At 39.8% G+C, this 15,833-nt stretch overlaps 1 protein-coding gene across 2 annotated transcripts in view; it reads left to right on the top strand.

Moving 5' to 3' along the window:
- GPR155 (G protein-coupled receptor 155) overlaps window positions 1-15,833 on the top strand; it is a 47,276-nt gene that overhangs the window by 19,062 nt on the left and 12,381 nt on the right. The window contains exons 6-11 of one of the 2 annotated variants that reach the window (XM_039239223.1): window positions 539-622; window positions 1,206-1,323; window positions 5,929-6,013; window positions 6,102-6,192; window positions 7,575-7,785; window positions 11,897-12,001. In XM_039239223.1, coding sequence (XP_039095154.1) covers window positions 539-622; window positions 1,206-1,323; window positions 5,929-6,013; window positions 6,102-6,192; window positions 7,575-7,785; window positions 11,897-12,001 — 694 coding nt within the window. The remainder of the gene's footprint in view (window positions 1-538; window positions 623-1,205; window positions 1,324-5,928; window positions 6,014-6,101; window positions 6,193-7,574; window positions 7,786-11,896; window positions 12,002-15,833) is intronic. The other variant, XM_039239225.1, reaches the window with a different exon arrangement.

The following is a 15,833-nucleotide window of genomic DNA, read 5'->3' as shown; positions in this document are numbered from 1 at the left end:
TCTGTTTCTGTTTTGTTTTGCTTGTTCATTTTGGGGATTCCACATAGAAGTGAAATCATACACTATTTATGTTTCTCTGACTTATTTTGCTTAGCATAATCCACTCTAGGTCCATCTATGTTGTTATATCTCCATGCTATTTATATATAGCATGGGGATATAGTAATTTACCTTAATATTCTTTTGGGAACTAGGCAGATTAAAGTAAGTAAGATTTTGGAATTTCCTTCTGAACAAAGATAAAGAGAATCCTTTAAAGAAGCTAATAAGGGGCATCTGGGTGGCTCAGTCAGTTAAGCGTCCAACTCTTGATTTTGGCTCAGGTCATGATCTTATGGTGGTGAGCTTGAACGCCGCATGAGGCTCTGCACTAGGTATGGAGACTGCTTAAGATTCACTCTCCGCCCTTCCCTTTCCCCTCCCCTGTTTATGCACATGAGTGTACAGTCTCTTAGAAAAAAGCTAATCAATGAGTTATTGATAAGGAGTTATAAAGGTTTAAAAAACCTGAATAACTTTTGAACATTTTGTCTTTAAGATCTGGTCTCTGGCTATTCTTCTTTTGAGTAAGAAATATAAACAGCTCCCTCATATGCTTACAACTAATTTACTCATCGCTCAGGTTAGTAAACCTATAGATATTTGGAATTATGCTTTTTTCATCGATTATTCTACTGTAGAGGACAAAATTATGTTGCTGGGTTTTTCCAGTTACAAAATCGAAAGTATTTTTTACCAAATGCAGTCAGTTACAACTTGATTATAATTAATTCATGCCTAATTTATTATATACCACAATAGGTCTTGAACTGTATACATTGAGGCTAATAATGGCAGGCAATGATAGTTTTGCATTTTTAATAGAAATAATTGAATCATTAAAGATTGAATTCAATCACAATCTCATTCTTCTAGTCAAATTTTTGCATGTCTCAAATTATAATGGAAAAAAGTTTAGCGTTTTTTATGTAAGTCATTATTAATTATAAGGTTAGTATTTAGAATGTTGTCTCTTTCAATTGAATATGTATATTGTTAAAGGCTGTATAACAAGGGGTTTTATCATAAAACTTGAAGCTTTAATATAGCTAGCATGATAACTATTCAGCAGTCCTTTAAAATGTATAATTAGATTTGCTGTGAATAAAAACTTTTGGATGACTTATATGAATATGACTGACTTTGTTCTTAATTTTTTTCTTCAGTCTATTGTCTGTGCTGGAATGATGATATGGAATTTTGTTAAAGAAAAAAATTTTGTGGGACAAATTCTGGTGTTTGTTCTATTGTACAGCTCCCTCTATAGCACCTATCTGTGGACAGGTAAGTTGGATCATGAATGCAAATTTAAGTTTTCCGTCATTAGAAGGTCTCAGCTGAGATCTGATCTATTGGAAGTCTAGCAGAATTGGATTAAGGCATTCTTGCAGGCCGCTACTGTCACTAGCACAGGCAGTCAGCAACGCAGAGCTCCGTTTCCTGATGTATTGTATTCCTGACTGGCTTCAGGGGGTTTCCAGTCACGTGGTCTTTTTCTTCAGGATCTTTGGCTCTTGGCCACAGTCAGCACAGCTCCCCTTGGGAAACACCAAGAGATCAGGTACTGGAGGCAAGTGAAGAAAGGAGGGAGGGAATGGCAGAGAAGTAGGAGGCATGTGAGGTATGTCCCAGAGATCACTATTAGAGTCCAACTGAACCAAGTGAAAAATTCTGGCTCTGCCTTCAGCAAATGACTTAAATTTTACAATCTCCGTTTTCTCATCTGTGAGACTAGGTTATCACACCTCAAAGAGTTACTCTGAGAATTAAATGAGTTATGGGTATTTGTGCCTGGCACATATTAGGCAGTCAACAACTGGAACTATATTATTAAATAGAGGGAAAAGTGGTTATATGAGAACAAGGAAAGTAAGGAATGTAAGGGGATGGAAATACAAGAGTTCCCAGTAAGAAAGACTATTTCTCATTTCAACTAGCTCCAAAAAAGATATTGAAATATTTTAGCATATTGTCATTTTGACGAATATAATATTTATTTGGATGCATACATTCTGGTATATTTGTGAAACATTCTGTCTGGCTGTATTGTATTCATACCAAAGACGTGAACCTAGAAAATGGCACATAAGAGGACAATGGCAGGTTGGTAGGGCTGGTTATGGCCACTGTTAGGAGGCAGGTGTCAGGAAGTGGCTTCGAGGGACAGACCTTTGATTCCATGCCTTCAAGATCAAAAGCAGGGCCCTTCCAAGTCAGTAGCCTTTTGAAGTGAAGCAACAATGTGGTGAGGAATTACAGAATAAAAAATTCAGTGCTAACAGGAGAAGGTATGTGCTTTTTGAAGGCAGTCTATCTGTAACCAAACCAAGGTGAGTTCGCTCCTTGGTGAGTCACAGAGAGAAACTACACCAGATGAGTAGTCACACAAAGGAAATTTTATTTGCAACAAATAAGGAGATCATAACTTCCAAAGCTGTGACTCCCTGCAAGGGTGAGTGGGCTCCTTTTATTTAGGGCTAGGATGAATATTTAGGTAGGAAAGCCTTGTCACTGTATGTAGAGGTGGGCACATGGTCACACATGAACCTTCAGGAGACATGGCTGTACATATGTTGTGTGTTATGTAAATGAGGCTGTGCTCCTTCTTGGGTGGAGAGTTTAGTGTTATGATGAGGTGAAGGTAATTGCTGATTATCCCAGAGATAACTCCATGGTGTGTCTGTGCAGGTGCGAGTCAGGGGTTTCACTCAAACTTGTCTGGGTGGTGTGGGTCACGAGAGCCCTTCCTCCGAGCAGTCATTATGGCTTGAGCGGTAGTTTCAGTTTGCATCATGGGATGTTATGCCTGTGGGATCCTTTGCCTGAGTTGAGAGATAAGTTGGAAAGAAGAGTTTAAGGAAAAATGTGAGACAAAGGTGGGTAAGTACAAGCACGTGAGCAGTCAGGTCAAGTCTTGGGATCCAGCTGATGACATCTTGCATAGCGTCAGAGTTTTCATGAGTTGTCAAACAGAAGAGCCTAAAGATTTCTATTTCCAAATACAGACGAACCAACTTGATCTCTAATACTTAGGTTTATTAACACTAAATTTATCATGTGAATAGGAGAGCAGCAAATAGATCAATATATCAAAAATATCCAAGTGTCCTTGAAATCCTATTTAAGCATGCATGCCAGAATCTATCGAGAGACCTTGTTCTGAATTCTGGATCCCAATGAAGGTGCCCTTTAACCTTGATATTATTATGCTATAGCATAATTTTAAACCTAAAGTGTTATTTTAAATCATTTTTTCAACATTTCCAATTTCATTCATTTGCATACTGTCTTCACAATTTTTTTAAGTTTATTTTTTTGAGAGAGAGAGAGAGAGCAAGCAAGAAAGGGGCAGAGAGAGAGGGAGACAGAATCTCAAGCAGCCTCCACGCTGTCAGTGCACAGCCCGATGTGAAGCTTGAACTCACAAACCATGAGATCATGGCTTGAGCCAAACTCAAGAGTCAGATGTTTAACCAACTAAGCCACCCAGGCACCTCTGTCTTCACAATTTTTGCCATATCTGCATGACACCTGTCCTTTTTTTTATTTGTCCCTAAAAATTTACTCACTTTTTTTACTTTAATAAATTGAGCATTATATTAATAAAATCCCAGATTTGGGAGCATCTGGGTGGCTCAGTCGGTTAAAGGTCTGACTTTGCTTCAGGTCATGATCTCGCAGTTGGTGAGTTCAAGCCCCACATCAGGCCCTGTGCTGACAGCTCGGAGGCTGCTTGGGAATCTCCCTCTCTCTGCCTCTCCCCTGCTCACACTCTGTTTCTCTCTCAAAAATAAATAAACATTTAAAAAATTAAAAGTAAAATAAAATGAAATCCCAGGTTTTGTGTGCTAGTTTTTCAAGTACATGTTAAAATAAGCAGGGAGCGCCTTCGTGACTCAGCGGGTTGAACGTGAGACTTCGACCCACGTCATGATCTCACAGTTCATGAGTTGGAGCCTTGCGTAGGGCTCTGTGCTGACAGCTCCAAGCCTGGAGCCTACATCAGATTGTGCCTCACTGTTTCTCTCCCCCTCCCCCATTCATACTCTGTCTCTGTCTCTCTCTCTCAAATATAATAAACATTTAAAAAATTAAAAATAAATAAACACAAAACTAGTCAAAAAATTTCACCTTTGTACAGTTTGGAAACACTAGTTTAGTTGAAGTCCTTTATTTTTCAAATGAGTTAAATAAGGCTCCAAGAGATTAACTGATTCAGCAGCAACTCTCACAGTTTCTGCCAGAAACCCAAGAGAGATCCAGGGCTGGGCCTGTTTGTATATTAGTCTTTTCATAAGGCAGGAATGATGACCTTTAAAACTTTAAAGAGTACCATCACGACCATGACACAGTTGGCATACTGTTGTGTACCTTGTTTCCCAGGCACTTTGAAAACCTGGAACTATAGAGTATACAAATGTACTTAGGAAGGAGCAGTGGTATTAAAGTAGCTCTTGAACTTGAGTAAGGTGTGGGTTCTCTATACAGGAAAATAATTCTCAAGAGCCTCAGTGTTGATTTGTAGTATTGTAACATAGTGTTACTTAATCTGTACCATCTCGGATCTGAGTCTGAATTCCTTATATACAGCCAATATACAACTTTAAAACCAAAGCAAATTCACAGATGAGAGTCTCAGTTACAAATTCTAATTAGCAACATTCATTGACATGACAAAGGATCTTGTTTTGCTAATCTGAATCACAGCTTGAAATGTAAAAAATGGAACTCATTTCTCTGGTAAGAGGTTTTATTTTTTTCAGTGTGGCTTGCCTTTACTTTCATGTTTGGATTTATGACCAGGTTCATCTCACTGCTTTTCTCTCTCAAATTACAAACAAACAAACAAACAAAACAGAAACAAAAGAAAACCCCAAAAACTACCACAAAAAACTTCCCTTGGACCATGTGTTGTGATATCATTTGGCCTTCACTTGGCTCAAACTTAACGTAAAACCAAATGTAAGCTCTGAAATCATGAGACTGTACTTTGGTTGTAAGATGGACATCTAGATGGTTATCGATGAAAATATACCAAATAGACTTAAAGTTTCTCATAGAAACTTCTAGACCCCACAAAATATGTCTTAAGAACCCTAGCAGTCCATGGGTCTGAAGTTTAGAAACTGATAGAGTTGGATTTAACCTTGGATCAGAAGGCTGGGTTTGTAGTCCTGCTGTGCCCTCTGCTGGCTGTGTGGCGTGGGCAAACTCTTGCTTCCGTAGCTATAGATGGAAGTGGTCCTTTCCAACTCTGAAGTTCTAAGATTCTATAACCATGTAGGGTTGATTAAATTTTACTTGTATAAATAATTGGATTGATGGTAAAAGGTACACATAAGAGTTTTAAAACGTTTGTTTTTGTATTAAGTTCACATTATATTTGTATCAAGGTCTGTCATTTAGACTTGGGTCATTTTCCAAAACCTGAACCTGTATGAGAATCGCCTATATTTTCTTAGCATCAACTGAGTGGGGGTGCTTTTTTTTTTAGACTTGTTCTGTATCCATTTACATTTTTTTAAACAAATATACTTAGATTCCAAGCACATCAGTCAAAAGAATAAAATGATTTGGGCTTTTGAAAAAAATCCTCATGTACAAAACAAGAAGATCTGAGCAAAAAAAAAAAAAAAAAAAAAAAAAAAAAAAAAAAAAAAAAAAAACAAAAAAAAAAAAAAAAAAAAGCCACAGAGAAAACATGAATGATTCTGAGGAAACCTTGCTTCAAAATATCAGGGACAGCATTTCTTTAGAAAGAGCAAATTCTAGAGCAAAACCTACAGACTACCATTGACATAAGTTTGGTTAAAGTTCTATGAAGTCTGATCAACATCAAGAGAAATTGTCTGCCTTTCAGTCTCTATGTCTTGTTCATCTTATTCGCAGGCCTTCTGGCAGTTTCTTTGTTTCTTTTAAAAAAGAGAGAGAGTGTACAAATTCCTGTTGGAATCATCATCATATCTGGCTGGGGGTAAGTTGATCGTTTTCTGTTTGCTTCCATGTTCCCATATATACAGTTCCTGTTCATCCTCTTTTTCTCTCTCAAACCCTTATTATAGAATCCCTGCTCTCCTTGTTGGTGTTCTTCTGATAACTGGAAAACATAATGGGGACAGCATTGACTCGGCCTTCTTTTATGGCAAAGAGCAGGTAAGGAGAGTCTATGGACGGTTCTGTTCTTGGAAATGTCTCCTTTTAGCTTGTTACTGTGTTTCGCTCTACTTACATTAAAAGTTATTTTACAAATCTATTCCAGTGTATTGCATATCACATTGGTGCTAATGATTTCCAAATGCCTCAAACTTATTGAAAAAAACTTTTTTTTTAGGTTTATTTATTTTGAAAGAGAGTGTGTGAGTGCTCATGTGAGCAGGGGAGGGGCAGAGAGAGAGAGAGAATCCCAAGCAGCATCAGCACAGAGCCTGACATGGGGCTTGAACTCACAAACCATGAGATAGATCATAACCTGAGCCAAAATCAAGAGTTGGATGCTCAACCAACTGAGGCACTCGGGTGCCCCAGAACTTATTGGGTCTTCTTAAACTCACTTATGAATTATGTTTCCTCTACTGGAGGAAAGAGTGATTAATGTAAAGCTATTTAATAAATTAGCAGTAATAATAAAAGCCATGTTCTTGACTTTGAATCCTCTTTCAAATATACATTTCAGAACAATAAGTATCTGGGGCAAAGTATGCTTGAGGAGTATAGTGTATCTACTGATGAGAATTCTCTAGGGCTAGGGCCCAAAGATATGTGTTTTTAAATAGTGTTTTTTGTTTGTTTGTTTGTTTTTTAACATTCAATGTTGAGAGAACACAAGCAGGGGAAAGGCAGAGAAAAAGGGACAGAGGATCTGAAGTGGGCTTTGTGCTGACAGCAGCAAACCTGATGTAGGACTTGAACTCACAAACCAAACTTTGAGATCATGACCTGAGCCGAAGTCTGAGGCTCAACTGACTAAGCTAGCCAGGTGCCTCCAAGGATGTGTGTTTTTTTAAAGACCGTCAGAAGATTTTGATTTCCATCTTTTTTCTCTTTTATAATTTTGAATTTTATTGGGTTGTTGTGAGAATAAATATTATACATATAAAGGACTTAGACTAGAGCTGGCATAGAGTTGGTACTCAATAAGTATTAGCCAGAATTATTTATGTTTAGTATTATTACCATAACAGAGTCTCTAGCTGAAGTACCCTTGAACTTAGGTATTAAAGCAAGCAAAAACTTTAAATTAAAAAAGGTCTGTGAGCAGTCATTCAGATTACATAGAGGAAACCGAAGGTATTGATGTACAGTGAAAGAAGCATCTAGAAATCTTACATGATTACAAGCAAATCCTAATTCCTCTACAAGTAACTTATATCCCTTTCATACTCTTACTCCCTTTTGAGAACTACTATTCTAAAACATTTATAGCTGTGGAGATATTGCATTTCCCACCCAAAAAAGTTCCCTTAAGCTATTCTACTAAGATTATCAAAATGGGATTGTAGACAGTGTGACCTAATGTGTCTTTGCAATGCCGGCAGATGATCATCACGGCGGTCACCCTGTTCTGCAGCATCGTGATCGCGGGCATATCACTCATGTGTATGAACCGCACCACCCAAGCGGGTCGCTATGAAGGCTTCGACCAGTCTCAGAGCCACAAAGCAGCAGAGCCTGGGAACGCCGCCTTTGAGGAGAGTCCAGTGCCAATAAACGAACCAGAATCTTTTACAAGCTCTATCCCAGAAACAAGTATGATCCTTAAATACAAAGAAACGCTTCTGTGCCTGTATAGCATGTATCCTAAGTGTTTGGTTTCAGGGAGCTTGTCGAACTATCTGGAATATCACAGGTATTTGCAAATGAGGGACTTGAATCATAGTCAGTAATAGAGCTTGCAAGTTCTTCATTAGATTCGCATTTATAAATCTCTTGTGAGGATAATCTTATGTTAAATCCTAAAACTTCTTTGGACCCAAGAGTTTAGGAAAAAGTAACAGCTGAAGGAAATCCCCTTTTAGGAAACTAAGCCCTTAAAACATGTGTGAAGTTGGCAATATTGTATCAGGCGAGCACCAGAATAGAATGAACTAAGGAGGCCTGATGAAGCAGAGTGGATAGTCAGGAACTGGCAAACTGTAGTCCGCAGGCGGGGTCTGGTCCACCACCTGTTCTTACATGTTCCGTGTACATAGTGTTTTTGCTCGAGCACACCTGTGCTCACTTATTTCTGCCTTGTCACTGGCTGCTTTCATGCTAATGCCGGTAGAGTTGAGTCATTCACCAGAGACCCAAGGGCCTGCAAAGCGTACAGCATTTATCATCTGGTCCTTTATAGAAAATATCTGCCAATCCCTGGTATAAGTGAAAATATGATCTTAACTACTAACTTTGTTAGTAAGTGTTAACAGTTGTCGTGGTATTTGCTTCAATTCATGAAGGGAACCCAGCAACAGAGTATGCGTTTTGGATTCATTATTATATGTGGAGATTTCATAGACATAAAATATTGTGCCAGGAAGAGTCAGTGATGGTACCTATTTTTGTTCAGAGACTTTGTGGAGTAGAGGGATGACTAATCTCAAAACTATTAGTTGTAGGAGCTTAAGTCCAACTTAAGCTCAGGTCATGATCTCGTGGTTCTAGGATTTGAGCCCCGCTTTGGGCTCCCTGCCTTCCAGGCTCCTGGCTTTCTGGGCTCCCCGCTGTCCAGAGTCTGCTGTCAGCAAGAGCCTGCTTCTCAGATCCTCTGTTCCCCTCTCTCTCTGCCCCTCCCCTGTTTGTGCTTGCTCTCTTTCTCTCTCACACAAATAAACATTTTAAAAAACGATTAATTGTAAATATCAATAAATAAAGGATAAAAAAGAAAGATCTTAAATTTTTAACTATTTTGTTTAAAAAAAAAAAAAGAAAATCCCACAAATCTTAACATTTTGTATTGCCTCCTTCTCCCTCTCTCCCTTCCTTCCAAACTGGAAGTATATAGCACAGTGGCTAAAAATGAGGGTCGGAGCCAGACTGCCTGGGTTCCGATCGTAACTCCACAGTGTACTGCTCTTTGATCTTGGGCAGGCTCCCTGTGCCTCACCTTCTTTATCTGATGCTGCCAATCTTACTTCATAGGACCACGGAGTCCTGCCACACAGGAGTGCAGTTTGCCAGCTCCTGACTTACACCACTATCCCTGCCGCACCCAGGACTCCTTTAGTTCATATGATGAGTGGTGCTCACTAGTTTTTTTATCAGATCCTCTGTGATTACAGCATCAGAATTTCATTCTTTTGAGCCCTGTTGATCTTTTCCCTTTTAAAATGGAGGTTCAAGGATTCTATTTACGTTTTCATTAACATTTTAAAAGCTGCTTTCCGTAAGTCTGGAGTACTTGTCTGGTCCTGCCCAGCACCCTTTCCTTCCCCAGTTTTATGGACTACAGCGACCCTACAAAGGATCCTGAAGACCACCACTCTGGCTGGCTCTCTGTGTCTTCTCTCCCCAGGACTGTTTCCGAACTGGCTGCGGAAAGCCTGACAACTTGTGTGGGGAACATGAAACAAAGTGTCTTAAGCCCAGACAGAGCCTTTTGCTGCTACCTCTACCTGTATTTTATTTTATTTTTGTAAAGTGTATTTATTTATTTTGAGAGAGAGAACCAGCAGGGGAGGGGCAGAGAGAGAAGGGGACAGAGGATCAGAAACAGGCTCTAACCTGTCAGCACAGTGCCTGACACAGAGCTTGAGCCCACAAACCATGAGGTCATGACCTGAGCCAAAGTCAGACACTTAGCCAGCTGAGCCACCCAGACACCCCCCAACCTGCCACCACCACACGTGTATATTAAAAAATAACAATTAAAGTGTACCATAGATAGTCTTTAAACCTTGTCGTCATCCTCTCCAGCCGGAAAACTAGCTTACCCTGTAATGTAAATAAATGAAGAGCCAGAAGACAGCTATCACGTGGTTCTATAGGAAATCTTCCCCAGTGTTTGTATTTCCCTCTCCTTGTATCTCACTGTTTTATAATTGCCTTTCAAATTACCTGCATAACCCACTTGACTGTTAGAGCTGTGACTGACTTGCCCATTATTACAGCCTTACCACCTAGCATGGTATCAGGCTTGCTGTAAGTGTTTAGTAATGTTTGTGAAATGGATGGGCAGATGGGTGGGTGCATAAGGTACACCATGATTTTCTGAAGCTGCCCTACAAATCGCCATGGCAAAGTATGTGTTTATTTGCCTATTCACAGATGTTCGTAGCCAAAAGGCTTTAAAACCTACATGGTTATTCTCCTTCCCCAAATCCTGCTGTCTTCTGCTTCACTAGTGGTGTTAACACATAACACATTTGGTGTCTAGCCTGGCCTCCTGAATCTCAGTAATCCAAAATAGTTCACTCACTTCTACCTCTTGCTACACTTTTGTCAGAGACCTGTGATTTGCACATGTTGTAAATGTGGAATTAGATTGAAAGGGAAATTAACCCATTTTAATATGAGATTGAAGGTTTAATTAGAAAAGAAAAAGCTAATAGGCTGGTTATACATCCTTCTTATGTTAGAAGATAAAAACTGCCATAGCGCTTTCTGTGGTGGCTATAAATGTATGCAGGCACGTACATGCCCTACGTGTATGTCACTGGCACAGGTTGGCTTTATCTCAGCTGACTTAAGCCTTCAAGTTTCTGAAGATGGGGGGCTGGGCCAGATGATCTCTGTATTTTCTTTTCTATTGTGCTGTGGTTCTCTTTTAACATTGAGAGATGGTATCATTATCTTAAATTTAGAAAGACACTTGTGATAGTTTATCCTAGATTATTATTATTCAACTTTTTTTTTCTGTTAAGAACACTACTGAAGAATCAAAACATATAATCAATGAAAGTTTCAGCCTAGGCATTATTCCTTTTTCTAGCATATTAAATTTTAATATGGTTTATCACTACTATAACTGAAGTTATTATTCTATTCAAATCCATGGTCAAGGAGCTCCATGCCTTATATATGTATGAGATGTTGAAAGGACACTGCATGCATTCTCTGACTGTGCAGAGGAAAAGTTACAGCTCGATAGCAGCTGTCTCAGTGTGACTTCTGCAAACCAGTCTACCTATAAAGCAGCAAGAGATTTTCAGCTGTCTGTATTTGAAAACACAAAAGATATAATTGTTTTTACTGCATCTTCTAGACTCGTAGGAAACACATTCTTGAAAGAAGTGAGTCTTGACCTAAACGTAAAGGAAGAGAGGACTTCAATGAATTAAGAAGAGTGGGAATTGTACCCGTGTCTAACTAGGTCCAGAGACCCAAACAGGTCTGGGTTTTGTGGAGGACACTGAACAATTGTCCTGAAAGAAGGGAAAGGCATTATTGAGTAGTGGGAGCAGTCAGATAGGGAGAGAGAACCAAGTCCTCAAGAGCCTTTCAAATTCAAGCTAATGAGTTTGAATTAACTACAGTAAACAATAGAGCACTAGTGCATGTTTTTAAGGAGTGATGATATAAAAGCTATATTTTAAGAAAGCGTTCAGATGCTTTCTTCTCAAAGCACAGTGGTAACTATTGAAACAGCATGGATGAAAACACTTTTCTTTGTCTCATACCACGAGGAGGCATCATATAAAGGAGCTGGCTGGGCCTTTGTCTGCCACCCTTTAAACATTAACTTTCGTATAAGCACATGTAAGTGCTTCTTGATAGGTCCCATGTGAAAACATTGTGGCTGCATGGGAAGTTTGTGTGTATGTGTGAATGGGTTGTTTTTTTGGCTTGGTTTGGGTTTGTTTTGTTTTGTTTGGCATCTCTCGAAGCTGTCCATTTCTGTTGGGGTTGGTCCTTACTGTCAAATGCTGTCTTAAATATATAGGTTGCTGCTCCTGCTCCATGGGGAATGGGGGCTTACACTGCCCATCCACCGAGCCAGTAGCAAACACAAGCACCAGCGGGCTCGTGACTCCTTCGTCTGAGAAAAGTAAGTGTCTCTGGGCTGTGAGGGTGGTAAGGAACAGAGGAGATTCCTCTCCTTATGCCTTAAAGATTTTGACTGAGGAAGCTGCACTATTTACATATTCTGAAATAAGATAGGGAAAAGTGCTAATAGGATAATAGTTGTGCATAGATAGAATACCCTTTAAAAATACAAAGCTCTTATAGCAATTGGTAGGATTATACACACATTTTCCAATAAATGTAACCCACCTGATAACTCCAAGAAGTTTGCCCCAAGCGCCATTTTTTTCTCAGATGTTTTTCTTATTTTAGCAGCTGAGACTTCCTCCCTACTCATTTCCTCCAGGACTAGGACCATTTAGTGCTTAATTACATTTTGAATCTGTATACTTTAAATATACCCTGTCTTACAAAATAAGGAAAATCTTTAAAAGTAAAAACCTTTGACATATAGACTAAGAGACTGAATTACATTTGTGGTCTGAACTTCAGGGTTTTGTTTACGCCAAAATTAGAATATAACAGTATATTAGTAGAAGTTGTACAGCATAATAATTCAATAATTGTATACATTACAAAGTCATCACCACTGTAAGTCAAGTTACCATCGGTCACCATTGACCCCCTTCACTCTTTTCACCCTCCCTTAACCCCCTTCACTTTGATAACCACAAGTCTGTTTTCCCCCCTGTCCTAGCTCTTGATTGTCTAAGTAGCCTGATTTATTCTTGAGAGTCCTGGTTGTTGAGTGTGTGCTAGGACCCGGCAGCATGCCAAAGGGAGTGGTCTCAGTTAGCACCTAGATTCAGGCGGATTGGAAGCCAGACCCTCAGGCAGCAGTTTCTCAAGTATGCAAATATATACAGTCCTGTGAGGCCACAGTCCCAGACCCTGCTGATCACTAGACCAGGAGATCTGAAGATTTCCTCTGGGCAACAGTTGCCAAGAGTCAGAGCTTGAGACAAGCATAAAAGATCATTTCTGGGAGATACTAGTGAGCTGTGGTGAGGCCAAATAGGGGGCAGGGGTGCGTACAGATGGTGTCTCCTTGCGTACATCCTCTGAGAGTGCCTTAGATGTGTGGCAAACCTGAATCCTATCCCTCAGGTTAAAGTTCCTGGATAATTAAATGGACCTTTTTCACATACAGTTTGGGAGTGTGTTTCAGTCTGCTGTCTGTGTGTTGTGCAGGAAGGGTATGGTATCTTGTCCAGAACTGTTTTCCCAACTGCTACAGACCCATGGAGCCCAGGACCACAGGCCCCTCAGGCCACCAGAGCCAGGCAATCAAGAGCGGCCTGTCTGTGGACTGAGTTCATCCATCAGCCTTAGCAAGGCTGTTGGAGAGGGTTGGGTGTAGGGCACACCTGTGCCAGGAAAGAGCATTAGGGATGGGGCATGCCTGCAATTTTAGCAATGCTGAAGAAGAGCATTCTGGGGGGTACATGCCTTGGTTTTAGCCACACCTCCCTGCCCTAGCAAGATGGAGGGACAGTGCAAAAACTGGCACTCTCCAGCAGCACTCTCCCCATTCAAGGAAAATTCCAGTGAATCTTTAAGATTAGCAATTGAATCTCCTTCACATATAATCCAGTCGTCTCTCAAACTGGTGCTGGTTCCCCAGACGGGTGAGTCCATGCTGAGCTCCCCATAGCCCTTGGGTCCCCTAGACATAAGCCCCATTGGTTTCCAGAGCCAGACTTTGTTGGGGCCTCATCTGTCTGGTGCAGGTCCCGATGGTCGGGGTAGCTGATGTGGAACACAGACCCCTCACTCCTCAGGGAGAAGCTCTGAGCCTGTGAGATCCTTCCCTAGTGTGTGTTGCCGCACCCAGGGTGAGGGTTTTGGTAAGACTGCAGCTCTGCCTTTCCCACCTGGCTCCATGGGGCCATTTTCCCCTCTTGGCTGAGGAAGCTGCTCGGCTAGTTTTCAGTTCTTTTCAGGTGGGAGTTATCCCATATATAGTGGTAGATTTGGCGTGTGTGTTGGAGATGAGTTCAGAGTCTTCCTTTGTACCGTCTTGGGCCATTCCCATGCACACACAATGGAATTCGAGTTATTGAAAACAACCGAAAGCACTTACGGGAAATTGCAGTGCACTTTCAGCTAATTATGATTATTTATAATCAAGTTAGAAAAGGAAACCCCCCAAAGCCCTCTCATATGTCAACTGTATTGTTGCCAAAGGCATTTCACTTTTATGTAAGAGCTGTGATGATTATAAATAACCATGTATGCAAATCACCTAGCACAGTGTGTGGGGTACGTAGTAAATGTTCAGCAGACATAGCGGTCGCAGTAGTAGCAGTTGCTATTAGTCTAGCAGCGTTTATATTTGGCTACTAGCTGCTGGCTAGGAATGGATTTTAAATAGTGGAACTCACATTTCTACAGAAAGAAGTGAAAATATATCAGATGTTGGGCCTTCATTGACTTTCTGACAGGAAACCCCATTGGGCATTCAGTGAAACTGTCTTTCAGTTTTGGGGTGCTCATTCTATAAACCAATGTTTCTTTACATCCTAATTCCCAAGGCTCTCCTTATTTGTCCTCCCCACACAATATACCTAATAGTAAAGTCCATTGACAAAATCAACATGTAATTTAATTTGACATTTTTGTCCCTGAAAATTGTTTTGCTTTGTTTATCTGTCATTTTATTCATTAATAATGCGGATTCCTGAAAAACTCTTTTATAGGAGCTTCTTAGATTTTCTGATTCTCTTTTGCAAAAATTATACAGAAGGAAAGCCAGCATATATGGACTTCATATACTCCTACAATTTAGTATCATTCCAAAGCCTAAAATAAAGAAAGACAAAAAGAAATCAGACCATGGACATGTGAGGATTTTGAGAGTATAATAGTATGATTAATCCCTCATCCCCAAAACACTGGTACAGCACAAAGGCAAAATCAGTATTGCAATAATGTGTAAAAAGGGCAAAGGAAAGATAGTGAATTTATTTTTATCCATTTTTGTACTATTTTGTACAGTATTTGAAGACCAGGTCTATTATACATACTGATAGAATTTTCCTAGACCAAGATCTATGCAAATAATTTTTATTACAACAGAATCACACCACAGACATAGTTGGGCAGCCTTTCTTTTCCCTTAGCAACATGGTACACTTCCCATGCACCATGAGCTGTCCTGCTAGACCATGGTTAATGACTACATATGTCTCTTTCTAAAAAGTGTCCCTAGGAAATACAAATTTTTCTTGTTTACTTCGAGGGTTAAGTGATAAAATTGTGTTTTTCATCTTTCACTTTTTAAAATCAGACTGTATGTTAGGCTAGACATCCATTTTGTAAAAAAACCGCTTTCCCCTGCTTCTGAGGCAATGTACCTAGTGGAGGGGAGGCAGAAGAAAGGACGTTTCTGGGGAAAGGCCCCTCCCCTGTGCTCTAGGCCACAGAAGGGTCATATCTGTGATCTGGACTTGGTTCTGTGTGTGAACAGAACAGTGTGTAGCAGTTTTTATTTGATTTCTTAAAGGTCTTGTCTAAGGCAGATTTTTAAACTCTTTCATGAAAGGCAAAGGGAAATAGTAAGTTTGTTACAGTTAGCCAAAATAGGACATTCGTGACCAATTATGCAGATTTGTTATAGATGAAACATGAGTTATTAATTTAGTCTTAAAAAAAGAAATTAAGTTATATAGAGAGTTATAATATATAGCTAGTGGCTATAATAACAGCATGGGGGAAGTGGGTAGTGTTGCTAAGTAAAAAGAAAGCAGGCTGCCAAATTGTGTAGTATGATCCTACGCCAATAAAAATTATTTGTGTATATCGTGGTGTAGAAAACTTCTATAAGTATATACAGTAAACCTGGTCTTAAATAT

Source organism: Hyaena hyaena, unplaced genomic scaffold, assembly GCF_003009895.1.
Source record: "Hyaena hyaena isolate Hyena2069 unplaced genomic scaffold, ASM300989v1 scaffold_154, whole genome shotgun sequence".
Lineage (NCBI taxonomy): Eukaryota > Metazoa > Chordata > Mammalia > Carnivora > Hyaenidae > Hyaena > Hyaena hyaena.
Note: the sequence above shows the minus strand (reverse complement) of the source record. Positions and strands in the feature narration are given on the sequence as shown.